General features: G+C 41.8%; 1 protein-coding gene across 2 annotated transcripts in view; it reads right to left on the reverse strand.

Moving 5' to 3' along the window:
* Positions 1-14,213, reverse strand: part of ATP7B (ATPase copper transporting beta) — a 31,499-nt gene extending 17,286 nt beyond the window's left edge. Inside the window, exons 1-6 of one of the 2 annotated variants that reach the window (XM_075741902.1) lie at positions 13,717-14,213; positions 5,719-6,943; positions 3,935-4,171; positions 2,623-2,786; positions 1,567-1,728; positions 29-105 (exon numbers count right to left, since the gene is read on the reverse strand). In XM_075741902.1, the coding sequence (XP_075598017.1) occupies positions 29-105; positions 1,567-1,728; positions 2,623-2,786; positions 3,935-4,171; positions 5,719-6,943; positions 13,717-13,965 (2,114 nt within the window). In that variant the 5' untranslated portion in view covers positions 13,966-14,213. Of the gene's footprint in view, positions 1-28; positions 106-1,566; positions 1,729-2,622; positions 2,787-3,934; positions 4,193-5,718; positions 6,944-13,716 lie in introns of both variants that reach the window. The other variant, XM_075741901.1, reaches the window with a different exon arrangement.
* Positions 14,214-15,448: the final 1,235 nt, after the last annotated feature.

The raw sequence follows: 15,448 nt of genomic DNA on the forward strand, positions 1-15,448 counted from the left end.
TTAGTGAGAGAGAAAGAGAAATACTTACTGCTGTATTTCCTTTTTATGATCCAGGTTATGTGCATTTGGAACTCTTCTAGCCACAGAAGCATGAAAGCCAATTTCCTTTTCATTGAAAAGGGAGGGAAGATGAGTTAGTTTTGATTAAACTAATATTACTTATAACATATTTAAATGACACTACTTTTAGAAGAAATGTCAGAAAAGGACGCTGTTCCATATTTAATAAATGCCAACTTCTTATTTATTTTTAGATCCTGCCAACATGAGAGGATATTTCAGACAGTACTCAAAACGTGGACTGCAAAGGATTTCTGCTACCTATTCATGGACAGGGTGTGTAGATGCAGTAAGTGTCCCAGGTTTCTTAGCTCCCACTGACAGCTGGAGTTTTGCTGCCCTCCTCTTCAAGGGAAATTTATGCCCTTTCATCTCCACCAGAATAAGCATGAGAGATGGGAAATACCACAAAGGAAGGTAAAAGTGTACAAGCCACTGGGCTAGTCAACCTTGCGAGCATCTCCTTAACACTACAGTTGAGTATATACACCTGAAGTTGAAAATCAAAGTGGCTAAAATCAGTTTAAACCTGTAAAACAACAAACTGCAGGGCAAAGCATCCCAGAAACAAATATGTGCAAAAAGCCAGTTTTGACTGATGCTTCAGTGAGTTACTGCAGTAGAACCACCACCACCCCCCAAAAAAAAAACCCCAAGCACACTTGCAAGCACAATACATTTAAACCTTGTATCTGCATCGTGAGATGCTCCTGTGACACAATGCACTTTACAGAACTACCCTGCCAGCCTGAAGAGTCCACTAGTTAACATGTTAATCTCTGCTGCCACATCAGTTCTGAGCTCTAGGAACCTTTTTCTAAGTAAATACTCCAGAACACGGAAAGGAAACAGTCTCTGCTGTCCTCCTGACTACTCACTGCCTGTGCCTCATACAGTAAGCTCTCTTCCCTTCTGGTGGGGTAGAGAAGTAAAAAGTTTTGTCCACACCCAGGCCATGATAATGGCAGAGTTCATGACCTGTGTGGTTACTGGTATGCCAGGATTTTTTTTCCTTTAGTGGCTGTATCACAAGCTCTTTTAGTTTAAAGAGTTCTTCTTTGACTTGATGTGGGAATAAATGCCAGTGTATAGAGATGTGTAATATTTGTGGTATGAGCTGTTGCAAAACTTATTTTACAGCCTCTTTTACTGGCAAGAGAAAGTAGTGATTTCTTCTGAAGTATCAACACTTCACTGAAATGACTGGAAATCAGAGACACATAATTCTACACACAGAACTGCAAAGAATAAATATATGACACTTTTACCAGATACAGATAAAAAAGGTTTCTTTTTGTAGTTTTTAGGATGTGTTTTTAGAGTAACAACCTGGAAGACTATGCATGACTGTGGAGCACAGCAGCTTCACCACAAGAGCATAAAGACATCTGGCAATAACTATGTCATCTGCAAAAGTCAGTGAAACCTCTTAAACATCACCTGCCTTATTTCCTTTTTAATGTCACCTTACAATTGTTCATATATAAAAAAATTTCTAAAGCCTACCTCAATTATTTTTATAATATCTCGAGGTCCAGTAATTTCAGGATCAAACTGGATGTGAGCTTTGCAAGTAGCAAGTGCAACTGAGGCATAAAATATGCCGTTTGTTCTCATGAGTTTGGATTCAATATTGTGAACACAAGAAGCACAAGTCATCCCTGTAATCTAAAGAAAAGACAAATTTAGCTAGTTAGCAGTCCCTCACATTCACCCAGTATTTGTGGATGAATTTGACACAAGGCCTCCCGATGTCACAAAGGCACTAATGACTATTCAAACTCTGCTGGTACTGACCCAACGCCTCAGCATGAAGATTTTATATACCTGTCTTAAATGAAACAAAGCTGGGAGCATATCTATCCACTTTTATTATAAAATTCTGCAACCATTAGTTATAGTCACAGCTCCATATTTGTATAGCAGCACTTGTACATCACAGTAACTGTACTAGTATAGCTAATACAGTTCGATCAGCATCTATATTAACATTGCCACAGTCAAACTCTGCATGTGTGACTTCATCTCACTTACTTAAATTTTCCTGTGGCTTCAATAAGGCACGTTTCCACTTTCTGATCTGTTAGCACAACTGCAGATTGTTGTTATCTGTCTTGTAGTAGGTATATGTCAGAGAATAAAAATAGACTTCTGAAGAATCTGTCCTTCATATAAACAATTTACCAATTTTACCCAAAGTTCTCAGACCTCTATACAAAGCCCCAGGCATTATCAACATGTATTTGGTCATACATTCTCAGTTGCTCAGAGTCTGCACTGTTAACTGAAGTGCCTTCACAGAAAAGTTCTGCTTCATTTCTCCTTCCTAAGAAAAGTCTATTCTGTACATACAACTATCACCTTTTATTTCAGTGCCTTTGGACAGGTTCTTCTAAGACAAATTGATTTTGTCTTTTCAGCAATTAAGAAAAAATAGTGTCACCAGCCAGAACTGACCTACTGAAGTCATGACTCCTTAAACAAAAGCATTTGCAAGAAAATGGTTCTTCCAGACCTGACTTCTCCAAAACCAACATAGAATTTCAAATACACATGACTTACAAGAAGCTCCACATTTCCTTCTGTTTCTGCATGATCTTCTATGACGGTAGCTTCAAAACCCAAATTCTGGATCAGCTGTGCTATTTCAAGAGGCTGTATGAATTCTGGCTTGTATTTTATCTCTGCTTTACCTGCCATCAGTGCTACCAACACTGAAACAATTCCTGTGGTGGCAATAATAAAAAATATTAGACAAATTAGCTCCTTTGAGGGGGAGAAAAATAAAATATTACAAGTGATTGTCAATGAGGGCTGTAACAACTTAGAGATGTTATAAGCCCAATGATTTCTCTCTGCCTCCTTCTAGTGTTGTCCCCTAGTCACAACAGCAAAGCTTTTACTGCGATCCAGCCACACTGTGGTTTCCTTTAGCAATGAAAGGAACCGCATGAGATACACAGGGAAGGAGGTGAGTTTTACTATGATCTAATGAGACAAAAAGGATGGTCAGAAGCACTCATTGCTGTGAGCTCTACCCTGGACTCTTTAAGTTTGGAAAGCCCTAAACAAAACCCACAGCACAATGCTAGGCCTTTTTCTTTTCTTGTTTTTCCCTTTGGTGGTTTTTTCTTCTTTTTTTTTTAAATAAAACCACAGAAATCTACATTTAGAATTGAAAAGCAAAACATAAAAATCACAGGCAAAAAAATTGTTCTGAATTGCTAATGATTTCTGGAATTTTTAAATCAAGGCAGTGAGATCATCAATGGGAGACTGAGGGCACAGGAATCAATAAGCAAAACCCTCCAAAGGCATGCCTACACAAATTAAAGCAGACAATGCTGAGGCTCATCTGTTCATCTTCTAAATGGCCAGAGGAAAGGCAGCTCCAGTCTGCAGACTTCTAACCTAATAAGCTTTGCTGTGCCTAAGCTAATATAATTCCCCATGCACTGCAGCCACGCATTTGTTTGTACCTGCTTGTGCAAATGTGCCCTGAAGGGTAAGTTTCACATCACAAATGTGTCAGAGCTCTCGACAGCTCTGGAAGCAATGGATTGCTCTGTAAAGCAATAAGGCCCTGAAAACGAAATGAGAACAATTTCTCTGTTCTTGTCTTGAACCTTATTTGAAATTTTTATCGCGTTACAACAACTTACTGTTACAATACAAGTATGTCCATTGGGTTTGTCCACCAGTGCAGTAGGATAGTTAGCTAAACAGTGATGTAGTTACATTAGCACTAAGAAAGAGTATTAAGTCTTTTTAACCTCCAGATGTTGTACCACAGCCTCTTCCATTACTCGCATAGAATACCTTTTCCATCCCGTAGTCCCTTATAGACTCATTAAAGGAAATTTAAATTTATTACCATCTTCTTTCTGCAAATTTCTTTCAATGGTAGACACACACGACGCACAGGTCATGCCTGTGATTTGTAAAAAACACTTTTCGGCTGTCGCTCTGCTGGGCTGGTTTGGCCCATCAAGGTGAGGACTGTCTGGAAGAGTATCCGAGGCACAACCTTGGCGAGGAGGCTCTGGAGTTCGAGGCTGCACAACAGCATTGCTGGCGTCAGGCTGGTGCCTACGTCCTCCAGCGGCAGTATCTTGAATAAACGCACAATAAACTGAACAAACACTATTTACAGTTCAATCAGATCACGTTAAACTACAAGCAGGTCACATTTATCAATCATGCAAAGTCTCTTAGTTTTTTGAAAGGTGACATAGTAATCTCAGTCTCTTTATGGAAATAATATGGATTGTTACTATGTGTATAACGATACGCACTCACCAGTACCACTGGCATGACCATTTAACTCTACAGAACTGGTTTTCCACTTTCAGATGGTCAGTGATTCCCTCCAGTTTCAATGCCTAGGCCTGACAGCTACCTCCACTCGATAAAGGTATATTGGTATCTAGAGGGTCCTTATCCAGCACAGAGAACGCAGTCCAGTCATATCCATTCTGTCCCTGTCACCTATGCAGGACTCATAGCACTTCACCTCAAACAAGGAAAAGGACAAGTTTCTCAACAGGTTTCTCTTTATGGCACAATATTTACACTGCAAGTACTGCAAAACAAATAGAGGAAGGATTTGCAGCGCCCAGAAGACCTCCACATATACAGGCCTGTTGCAATCATTTCTGTTCTTTACAAGATACTGAACAGACACCCAACGGCTCCAGCTGTGTTCACAAACTGCCTCCCTTGGGCAGAGGTTTGTGTAAAGGAGCAAGAGTTGCTTCTGAACATGTTAAACACAGGGGCTCCACTCCTTTTCCACAGATGGATCGAGAGATCTCCACCCAACAAGTTATAAACCGAACAAATCATAATTAAAAAGCATATATGGGCTCTTCCTCATCTGTAGCAGTCCAGAGATTCAGAGGATTGGACTCGTGAAAAAAGCAAACAGGATGTGGTCTAGTGTGATGAAATGAATGAATTCATCCCAGATAAACTGCATCAGTTTCTCAAAGCAAATTTGTTGAGTTGAAGCAGATAAATATTGCTGCTTTTGAAATTTGCTAGAGAGGAGATTGTGTACCATAGCAACTTCTTAAACATTGAGCACATGTACAAAATGTACAAACTGTCCCACCAAACAGTACCTGCATCTTGCCATTTACCTCGTTTAAAGTAAAGCTTAGTAAAGGCGAGATAGTAAAAACACTCAAGAAATAAAGGCCAAAGGATTAGGACACTAAAAAGATATTTTAGCTAGCTAAAAAGTGGTTTTAAATGAAAGAGATTTCATTAAGTTTGTGGGTTTTAGTATTTTGGAACATAAAGGAAAACATTTGGTTTGATAGATCTACTTACAGCAGCCTGTAGACATAGGATGAAAACTACTGCCGTGGGTAAGGGGATCAGCTATTTCAAAGACCTTGTACCAACTTCCAAACCTTTTGGCTTCACAATGTAACTCAACTCTTCCACCCACTAGTGCAGTTATTAAGGGCTGAAACAAGGGGCTTCACAGCTGAAATCTCTCTCCCTTGCTAAGTGAGGTCAGATCAGGCCAGTTCTTTAGAAAAGACACCACCAATGTGATGTTTTAAGCGTTTCTCTCCAGAAGAGAGTTTCAATGCAGGTGTTACATGGCCCAGCTTGGCACGCTACCCACAGAAGAAAAAACACTGTTACCTGTCAGCACAGAAGCATCAAACCCCATGTCTTCTATGGCAGCTCTTAACTCTTCTCCATTAGTAACAGCTGGATCATAATGTATGGTCCCAGTTCTGCCAGCTAGAGAAACTGCTATACGTTGCACTCCTTGTCTCTGTGATATGGTCCCTTCTATGGACTGTACACAAGAATTGCAGGTCATGCCATCAATCCTAATAACAGCTGTGCATGTTGTGTCTTGCAGTGGCTCTCTGAAGAGATCGCATAGCAAAGCAGGTGATGGAGATGTTCCTTTATTTGCTTCTGTACCATTAAGGAGGCATACTTTAAAGTTTCCAGGTGGAAGGGATTCAATAGCTTGCTGTAAAGCTGACAGGGTAATTAAATTTGGGCTATACTGTACCACAGCACGTTTATGCTCCAAAGACACTTTAATACTTTGTATGCCGGGAAGATCTGATATATTTCCTTCAATGTTTCTGACGCAGGACTTGCAGTGCATGCCTTCTATCCGTACAGCCACCGTAGCTGTGCTACTCCTCTCGGCAACCAGCAGATCTACCCCATCACTCTCAAGACTTGCTGGTGTCTCCTTGGGGTTTGCATTCTGCAAGCGCTCGAGGTCAAGGACACCCAGCTTCAAAGGGGCTGATTTACTTTTAATGGTGCAGTCATACCCCAGGTTACTGATATGGCTCTTGAGTTCGTCAGGCTGAATGATGTAAGGATAGTAAGCAATAATTGCTTCGTGGTTACCAAGTGACACCTTGATTTTTGCCACACCATGCAGTTTCCTAATCTTTCCTTCGATGTTGGTGACACAGGACTGGCATGTCATGCCTTCTACCCGAAGCTTAACTACTGCTTCTCTCAAGCACGACAAATTTATACTCGCTGTTGTCAACCTCTCTTCCGCTACGTTGGCGTCAAAGCCCATATCCTGAATTTCCTGGCAAATTTGTTCAGGACTTATTTCTGACTGCAGATACTTTATTACAGCGTTGTTCTGTTCAAGGGAGACTTTAATACTCACAATGCCCTTCACCTTGGAAATTCGGCCTTCTATCGACTGCACACATGATTGGCAAGTCATTCCCACAACGCTGACTGCCACAGTGTGCTCTTGGGAAGATGGAGAGGGCATGGTTTCAAAGCTCTCCTCATAGCCCATGTTGTCAAAAGCAAAATTGTGTTTCATTGTAGGATCTTCACAGCCAGGAGGAGAATCAGTGTTAGACAAAGCCTAAGAAGCAAGAGGAAAAATAAAAATAAAATGCATGTATCTTTAGCCCTGTAAAAGCAGCAATATTCTGCATGTGCTCTCAAGCACATATAAGAAGTGCTCTCAGGTCAGTCTATACTGCCAAAACGCTTCACAGTGTTAACTTAAATTTGAATATATTACCAGTGAGCTATGCCCACAATGATGAATCCAGGCCTCTGACACTTTTCTTGGGCAGCGATTTAAAAAATATTCACTAGGGATATAAAAGTAAAATTATCTCAATGTTCTTACTCCAGTCCAATAATTTAAAACTTGAGCTCTCTGCAGACATATGGCACTTTCACCATGCAGGCCGAGCCCTGCTCTTCAGAGCACGCTGTCACCTGCACAAAGGGTCACAGCAGAGTGTGCTGAATGCCTCTCCAGCAATGTCAGAAACCAGCTCAGTTTGTCCAACCTGCTACTGCTCAGCAGAAGTTCAGACCAAAACAAAACAAAACAAAAAACCCACAGAAAAGAGAATCAAGAATTTCCCAGGAGCCTGAAAAAAGTTGGCACAGGGAGGACCAACTGCACGATATCTGAAGAGCTGTATACATGCACACAAAGGCCTGGGCTGTCTGCATATATACAGAACTTTAAGGTAAAATCTATATCTGACAAAAATTTTAAAAAACACAGACTGATATGCATATATGTCTGCATATATAACTGATAAACCACTATGGTTTAGTTTCATCTACCTCTTCGTGAGGCACCTAAGACAGACCATATATTGAGCTGCAAGAACTCACTGATTTGATGCAACACCGATTTTCAGGATGTAATGGCCAGTATAGAACTAGATCAGCCAGAAGTGGACTGTCCATCAGCCAGATCACAGGCTCCACAGTATCAGGACTCGAGAGTTTAGTGCACTCAATTCAATTGAAAATGAAATGTTAAACAAAAAAAGTGATAAAAGCAATGCTTCTTGCAGAACAGGTAACTGGAGCACAGACTCTGTCATCAAAGGAAATTGCTGGTGCCAAGTGATGAGGAAGATTGAGAAGGTGACAGACAAGTCCCAGAGTGTTAGGTTTCATGGAAAGAACATCAAAATTCATGTCTGTGATTTAAGGCAGCTTTAATTACTAAAGATCTAGATGCAAGCTACTACCACAGATCTATTCTCTCGCCTGTGAAGTCATGGGCTCTCCATGATTCAATAAAGCACACTGCAGGGAGAAGGTCACCGAATCAGGCTGAATACCCCAAATCTTGTTCCTACCACTGAGAAGAAAACTCCCTCCTTTGTACCACAGCACGGATGAGAAGCATTTAGGCCGCTTATTAACACTAGACTGCATCCAGTTCATTTGATGTAGTATTCAAAATTCATTAACTTGATTTTGTTTCATGCTTAGACAGCTTGGGAATAATGAAGTCTGGGGTCATGACCAAAATGGCAAAAATTTAACACAATAAATTTGCTTTCAGCCTTCTCCATTCTGTATTTATTAGAAGAGGAGGAGGAAAGAGCAACTTCAACTCTTCAGCATTTTGGTCCAGCTCCTTGCTATCCTGACCACGAGCTCTCCCCTGGCACGCTCTCCCTCTTCTCTTGGCCTCAAGTTTACACTCCAGGGATGCTAATGAAAAAGAGTCACAGGAATATTTTAGCCCCAGCATCCCCTTTTACCTCTCCCTCCCACAAGTCTGGCAGCACCTGGGGCACGTATCCCTCTCCTTGCACTTTCCTTTCCCGAAGTTACTGAAATCCCCAACATATACAGAAAGGCGCAGCCAGCCCCTCCTTTCAAAACAAAATGTAAATAGTTAATTGGACCTCCCTGCAAAGGTGGTTCCCTGTTTAAGCACACACAAAGACAACCACATGTTTATTTCCTCCTATTTGTGCTTTCCCACAGTTTAAAATAATAATATGGTGTTGTATATGGAAAAGAAGCCCACCTGAAAATGAAAACAGTCCCTTACCCACTGCATTTCAGATGCTGCTTAAACTCAAACTTGCATTTATTGTAATGTCTACCTCGAGAAATGTTATTTGAATATTATCCCTCATCTCCTCTTCCCTGTCTTCTGTCCCTAGCCCCCCAAGGACCCTTTGCTTGCAGTGGCCAGCTCTTCTTACTACAAACACCCGGTAAAGCCAAAATCCGAGTGTGAGTTACAGGAGCTCACTCAGTTCATTTACTTTGACTCGTAGGACAATGGCATTTGCCTTCTGCATCCTTTGGTGAAACAGAGTGTGAGAGACAGGCGAGACAAACATCTTCTGCTCTCCTGCTCCCCTTCACCACGTTTCTGGCAGCCACTTGCAGATGAAAACCAGGAACTATCACAGACCTTATGTCCTCTACTGCATTCCCTCCACCCCCACGCTCACCAGCTGTCTCAGTTTTCCTTGGTACCCAGTGATATAAAAGCAATTCAAATTAAATGTATAAAAAGATTAAAGGGTATTTCTTGTCCTCCAGTCTTCTGAAGAACATAAAAGCAAGGACTGATTCTACTATTTTAATGCATTGTAAGCCACAGAAACATCAAAACTTGGCCGCCGCTTTATATTTTGGATAAAAAGCTATCCCAATGTTCAGAAGAATTGGCAAAAATATTTTGTTACTTGACAAAACCAGATGTTTATTCTCTGTAGGAGAAAAATCCTTGCACAGAAATTTTTAAATGAGAAGGAAAAAATTAGAGAGGGGACATGGATATAAAATAAAAGGTTTATTTCCCTTAAAAAAAAAAAAAAAGACAAAAACCCCCACAAATGCCAAATCAGTGAAGAATCTCCCCCCAAAACCCAGAAATGTGCACAGGTTCAAATACAGTATTTACAAAGCCTTTAGTATTATTTAATAGCTTAAAAAAAAAAAAGCGGCATAAATACATCTATGTGTGTATTTTCATGAAGAGGTGTTTCTACACTAGATCAGCAGAAAACAGCAGGTTCACATAAGGATACAAAGACGAGGCAAGCAGAAATGTGCCCGTAGTTTTCCTCAGGCATATCCTAGGTCTCAAGAGAGGATTTCCTGATACCAGCTAACACCCACATGTAAAATGGCATCTATAAGGCCGTATAGTAATTCAGAGACACCATCTGCAAGAGGATCAGAGAAGCAATCATCTACAAAAAATGCCATAAAGGGTGCCTGGGATTCCCAGGTGTTGCCCTCCTGTTTGCTTCTGCCTAGAGAGAAATCCTAACAAAATAATGAAAATGCATCTGACTCCACATCCATACAGGAGTGTGAAAGAACCGGCTGCAGTTCCCGACTGTTTTGTCTCTCACACCAAAGCAGGTCTGCTTACTTTTAAGGGGAGGTGTACACCAAGTCTGTTTGCTTTACGAGTCTCGCACATATTTTCACAGTGACTATGTAAAAAATATGTAAATAATGAAAACATGAAATTATGACAATTCTTTCCCTCTCCTGTTCTGCACGTACAAGTTGCAACCCAAAATGCACAGCAGAGTGATGGTCTAGTCTGAAAGCAAAGAATCCATACAGAAAGCAGTGTTATGAAGCTCATTTAAACAATATAGAAAGAAAAAAAAAAAGAAAAAAAGAAAATTCAAAAGGGACTCATTGACACAGAAGCAGCAGCAGCTGGAGAGGGCTTTAAAGGAAGCACCAGACCTGAATGGAAACAATTCCCATCTGACAGCTCTAAACTGGACCCAAAACAAGTAGCAACTGAAGGTGGTGATGTCCATGAGTGTGGCATCTGAAGCCCAGCTCCTAATATGAGGATTTCAGAGCAAACCCAGTGGCATGAAGAGCAACCCTTGCTGCCCCAGACAGGAGATGGAGCACTCATGCCTGCCCTGGGGCAAAGCAGGGCTTGGGGGAAGCAGGAAGAGGCAGAGGCTCCTGCTCCCTGGTCCTGGCCGCCTCCTGCCAGCAGGAAGGAGATCATCCGACAAGAATATGCCCCGGGGCTGGACTAACTTTTTGGGAAAGCATGGAGGTGGAGTAGGGCAGAGAGACACTGCTGTATTGGGAGCATCAAGTCTTGAGCCCTGGCTTGACATGCAGCTCTTGGCATTACAGCATCCAGAGCTCAGCAGCTGGTCTGGGGGAAAGGTGGTCATTGTCCATGGCCTGTGTGACTGGTGGGGTAAAACTGTCCCATCAAGGGCTGCCCCACTATCCCCTAAAATGGGCTGTTTCTTTTGGATACTCCCATTCAGAAGAGAAAAGGCCAAGGGTTTAACACAGCAGTAAAGGGATATAGAATAAATGTAAGAAAATCAACTGAACTGGGAAAAAAAACAACCCAAAGAACAAGAAACCACAGCACAGGGTGACACCTTCCCATACGTGCACACGGTGACCGGCATCCTGACAACAGATGCAACCCCATGGCTGTAAATTCAACTAGGTTTGTGCCCTCCTCAGCTTTGTGCCCTGGCTGTTAGCCGCCCCTGGCCGGGTCCCCATGCTCCCTCCACCCCTGTGCTGCAAGGTCATTTTGTGGGGTGGCTTGTCACCAGGAAAGCCATCCCTCTCCTCACACTTCCCCTTCCCAAGGGCTGTAGCCACCTCCGAAATGCCAGTGTAAGGCACTCAGCCTCTGCGGCACAAGGCTGAGGCCATGCCGGGTGTAACCCACAGCTCCCTGAGCATGGCCCACATTGAGATCCTGCAAGGCTGCTGCTCCTCTCTGGTGCTCCAGCAAGGCTGTCCCCCCAGGGCTGGCACTGTCCTCCCACCCTCCTTCTCCTGGCTTGCAAGGATGTCAATTTTCACATCCTGAAATTCAAGTGCCGGACTCCTCACCATGATGCCAGGCAGTCAGCTGGTGAGGAGATGGGATCCATCCCGTTCAGCGCCTTCCCCTCTGCCTCTCCCCGTCTGCTCATCCACAAATGCTGGAACTCACTGAACCTCTCACCTGGTGCCTCTCAAAGTTTTGGGCTGCTCTTCTCCCTGTACCTCCACAGGCTGAAACCAGCTATCACCCTCTTGCCTTTGAGCACATGACTGCTGAAGAATTCTCTTATCTGTGTCGCTGTTTTACCTTCCCTGCTTTGTTCTTTCACAACCCACTGATTCATGGCTTTGGATTCAGGCAGGCAGTAACACACAACTGAAAAGCCACATACTATTAATTAAATACTTCAGATGCTTTACTAGTTTGTTATAGGCAGCCAGTGAATAACAAAATGAGGACAGAGCAGCCTCAGGAACATCAAAGGTCCCAAGTCTTCAACTTCATGCCTGTAACAGCAGCACTTCTGAGTGGGCAGAAATTCAATCATCATCCTCCTTAACAAATTTCAGTGCAACTTGTCCATCCATCTTGTTAGCGTGTACTGTTTAAATGTATTACAACTTAAATCGTTGTCCTTCCTTCCCTTTTCCCCCCAAACTTAGCAAAGATAAGCAAATGTCTGTAGCTACTATTTTCAGTAACTACTTGTAACAGAACGTGTTATTTTTCAGTTCCTGAGTCTTAAATGAGGGAAAAACCACACTCTCCACCTGGATATGAAGACTCAGTGAAAATATTACTTTAAAGCAGCCTTTATGGTGCTTTTGTTTGCAAAATACTAAGTTAGTTGCCCTAATGCTTCTGCCAAGGGTCTGCTCTTCCCCACTTAGGAACAGGTTTCTTCAACAGTACAGACAGTGAAAGATTTAGGCAGTTGCAGCCAGTCTTACCAAAATGATACCTACATACACCATAGTTAACAAAACCTAGAGACCTTAACAGGTACTTTTCAATTAAAGGCAGCTATGTAAACCATGCTTGCTTTAGTGGGAAAGGGGAAAGCCTTGTTGTAAATGGATTGTTTCTAATTTAAACTGAAAGCAAAACACTTTGTGATGTTCTTCATGGCTCCAGTATGAGCAGCACATATATCCCAGTGAACTGAACACAGAAAAGAGATCCTTTGGTAGGACAAAGTCATTTATGTCATGATTGTTTTCTAGCAAACGTTTATAATACACGAAGTAACTTGAGGCAGAAATAATAGCCTGGTCTGCCCTGGCTGTTATTTCATTCCAGTCTGGTGCTAATTATTTAAGCCATTCTAAGCACACACAGTTTCAAAAGACACAAAATTTGATCTGAGAGTTTCTTTTCCTTAAATATTCACAATATTCACTGATCTAAACAACGTTACTGTAATTTACATATCTTTTAAATAGAAAAACCTATTTTAAAAATAATAAACCTCATCATGTTTTTACCAGAATTGATCCTTCTAAGCCTCTGCTCCACAACAGTTATCTCCAAAAATACCATAGTTATATACAAACTGAATTAAAAACAAAAATAAGGTTGCCACAGATGTATTATCAAGAACTTTTGCTAGCATCCACTTAGTAGTTATAAATAAACTACTTACCTACAATTAGGACCTTTTAATGTTTCTGCAACTTCTATTATTCCAGAGAATAACCTGCTGTGAGCTGCTGTCAAACTACTCAAGCAATTGCAGTTTAAAAGGAGAAATACTAATATGTTTCCTCACTAAGAATCACCACTCTACATTATTAGAGGTGGAGCTGAAAAAATGCTCATTAGTTACTACAGCATAACTCATCATCAACATCTGCTTTCAAAGATTACTTTCAGAGGATCTCCAAAGGACTTTGCATTTGTGTACTACTTGTTATGGGGCAGGCATACATGCCGGGGATTGAGACAATTTAGATAAAGAAGGTTTAACTTCCTTTAATATACAACCCGCGTCCAACGTGCTTTGTTTTAAATTCTCCAGTTCAGAAACACCGCTTCCCACCCAACACATGCACCAGCTCACTGACCTGTCTTTCAACTGTATTGACTTCTGGCATTCCCATGGAGTAACTCTGCAAAATTTTCTCTTCTTTCTCCAAGTTACTGCTTGCTTTTACCGGAGATCCTGTCTTGGACTTTTCACCAATAATCAGTAGTTCAGGCACATCATGAGCTGCCTGCCGCTTACGAATAGACACCAGGGTTATGTTTTTGTTGTTTAAAGTAGCTAAGCAGGACAGTTCCCTTTTCAGTTTATTGTCCAGTTTTCTCTCCATTATCTTTGTGGGCTTTAAATATTGCAACACTAAAGGAGAGCTTTAGGAGAGTGGTTATTCGGCGTCTCCTCAGTCACGCTTCTTTCAGCTACATTTACAATAGCTTGAAGAGTTCTGCCCGTCTAATCAATGTGCTCGTTAGGCATTCATCACAAAATCCCAGATGTAACCTGCGATCCTTGTTACACTGCTTGCTGCACTTGGCTACCTGCTCTTCCTGGCAGTTTAAATGCTTCCCACCAACTGGCATCCCTTGTGCTTACCGAACTGCGTTCAGCGCTGCTAATCTTTGCACACGGCATTGCAGCAAGCTCAGCCAAGGTTGCCTTTCACAAGCAAGTCAAACATGACCTGTGTGCAGCAAGCCAGTGCATAATTAACTCAGCTAGGCAGGCATTAGCTCCTTGTAGCCATGTGCATAAGCACAGCTCCTACAAAGGGCAATGCTATTCCATTTCCTTCTTCTATGAAATTACCGAGGATTTCTTGGATAAAATGTCGTCCCTTCTAACACTGAAAACGTGCCTATGATTATATCATTAGATAAGGTTCCTAGACCAAAGGTCTTTCACTCATTTAGGGCACAAGAACATTCATTCTTTGTTTCAAGAGGCAGAAAAAATGAAAAGCGAGTGCAATATTTGCACTGTTTAAAGTGTGCCTCTTTACCATCAGCAAGCTTTACTAAAAACCAACCAACCAAACAAAATTAAACCAGCAATTAGTGCCAGAAAGTAAAGAGAAAAAAAAAAAAAAATTCCTTCTGGCAAACTCAGTTTCCCCTAAAATCCTCTTGGCAACTACAGGAACATCTAATTTAGACAGCCACACACATGACAGGTACCATCACTAGAAGTGCCTTGAGCTAAACCTGAATATATTTTTCTGGGATTGCCCGCAGCAAATTCACAGTACTGTGCTAACGTGGTGAGTGGGATCTCTAGTTGCCTAAGTTCACAGTTGCCTAAGTATTGCAGTCCGCTTCTGAAGACACCCCTGAACAAGGACACCTAAGGAATGGCCATGCAGGGAATTTATATAATATAGTTGATGTGTCATCAATTCACACCCTCCTGGCTATGCAGTGACCTCACTGCACAGGGAAGCCTTAAAATAATTGTTTTACGTTTAATCAGAATCTCTTGGACTTGTTGGAAAAAGCCACCAAATTTACTCCTATGAAGAGGTTAGCACACAGGGTCAAAATCTGAGCACATCTCTGTCATGTCACGAAAACCTGATGGGATAGATGACACTCCACCTGTCTGGCAGGACAAATTCAGATTGATTTTTTTTACTTCCGAAAGCAGAGGTTTATCCCTCACACCCTTGCCACAAAGTCAGTGGTCCAGAAAGCCACCACGCAGGACATTAGCATCCTGGCTTGTCTCCCTGTCATAATTTCTCCACAAAGATGAATCCTCCACTCTGCTCACACCATCCAGTTCTTGCCTCTACTTCAGAGTTAAGAACCATCTTTGGA

This window comes from Balearica regulorum, chromosome 1, assembly GCF_011004875.1.
Source record: "Balearica regulorum gibbericeps isolate bBalReg1 chromosome 1, bBalReg1.pri, whole genome shotgun sequence".
Lineage (NCBI taxonomy): Eukaryota > Metazoa > Chordata > Aves > Gruiformes > Gruidae > Balearica > Balearica regulorum.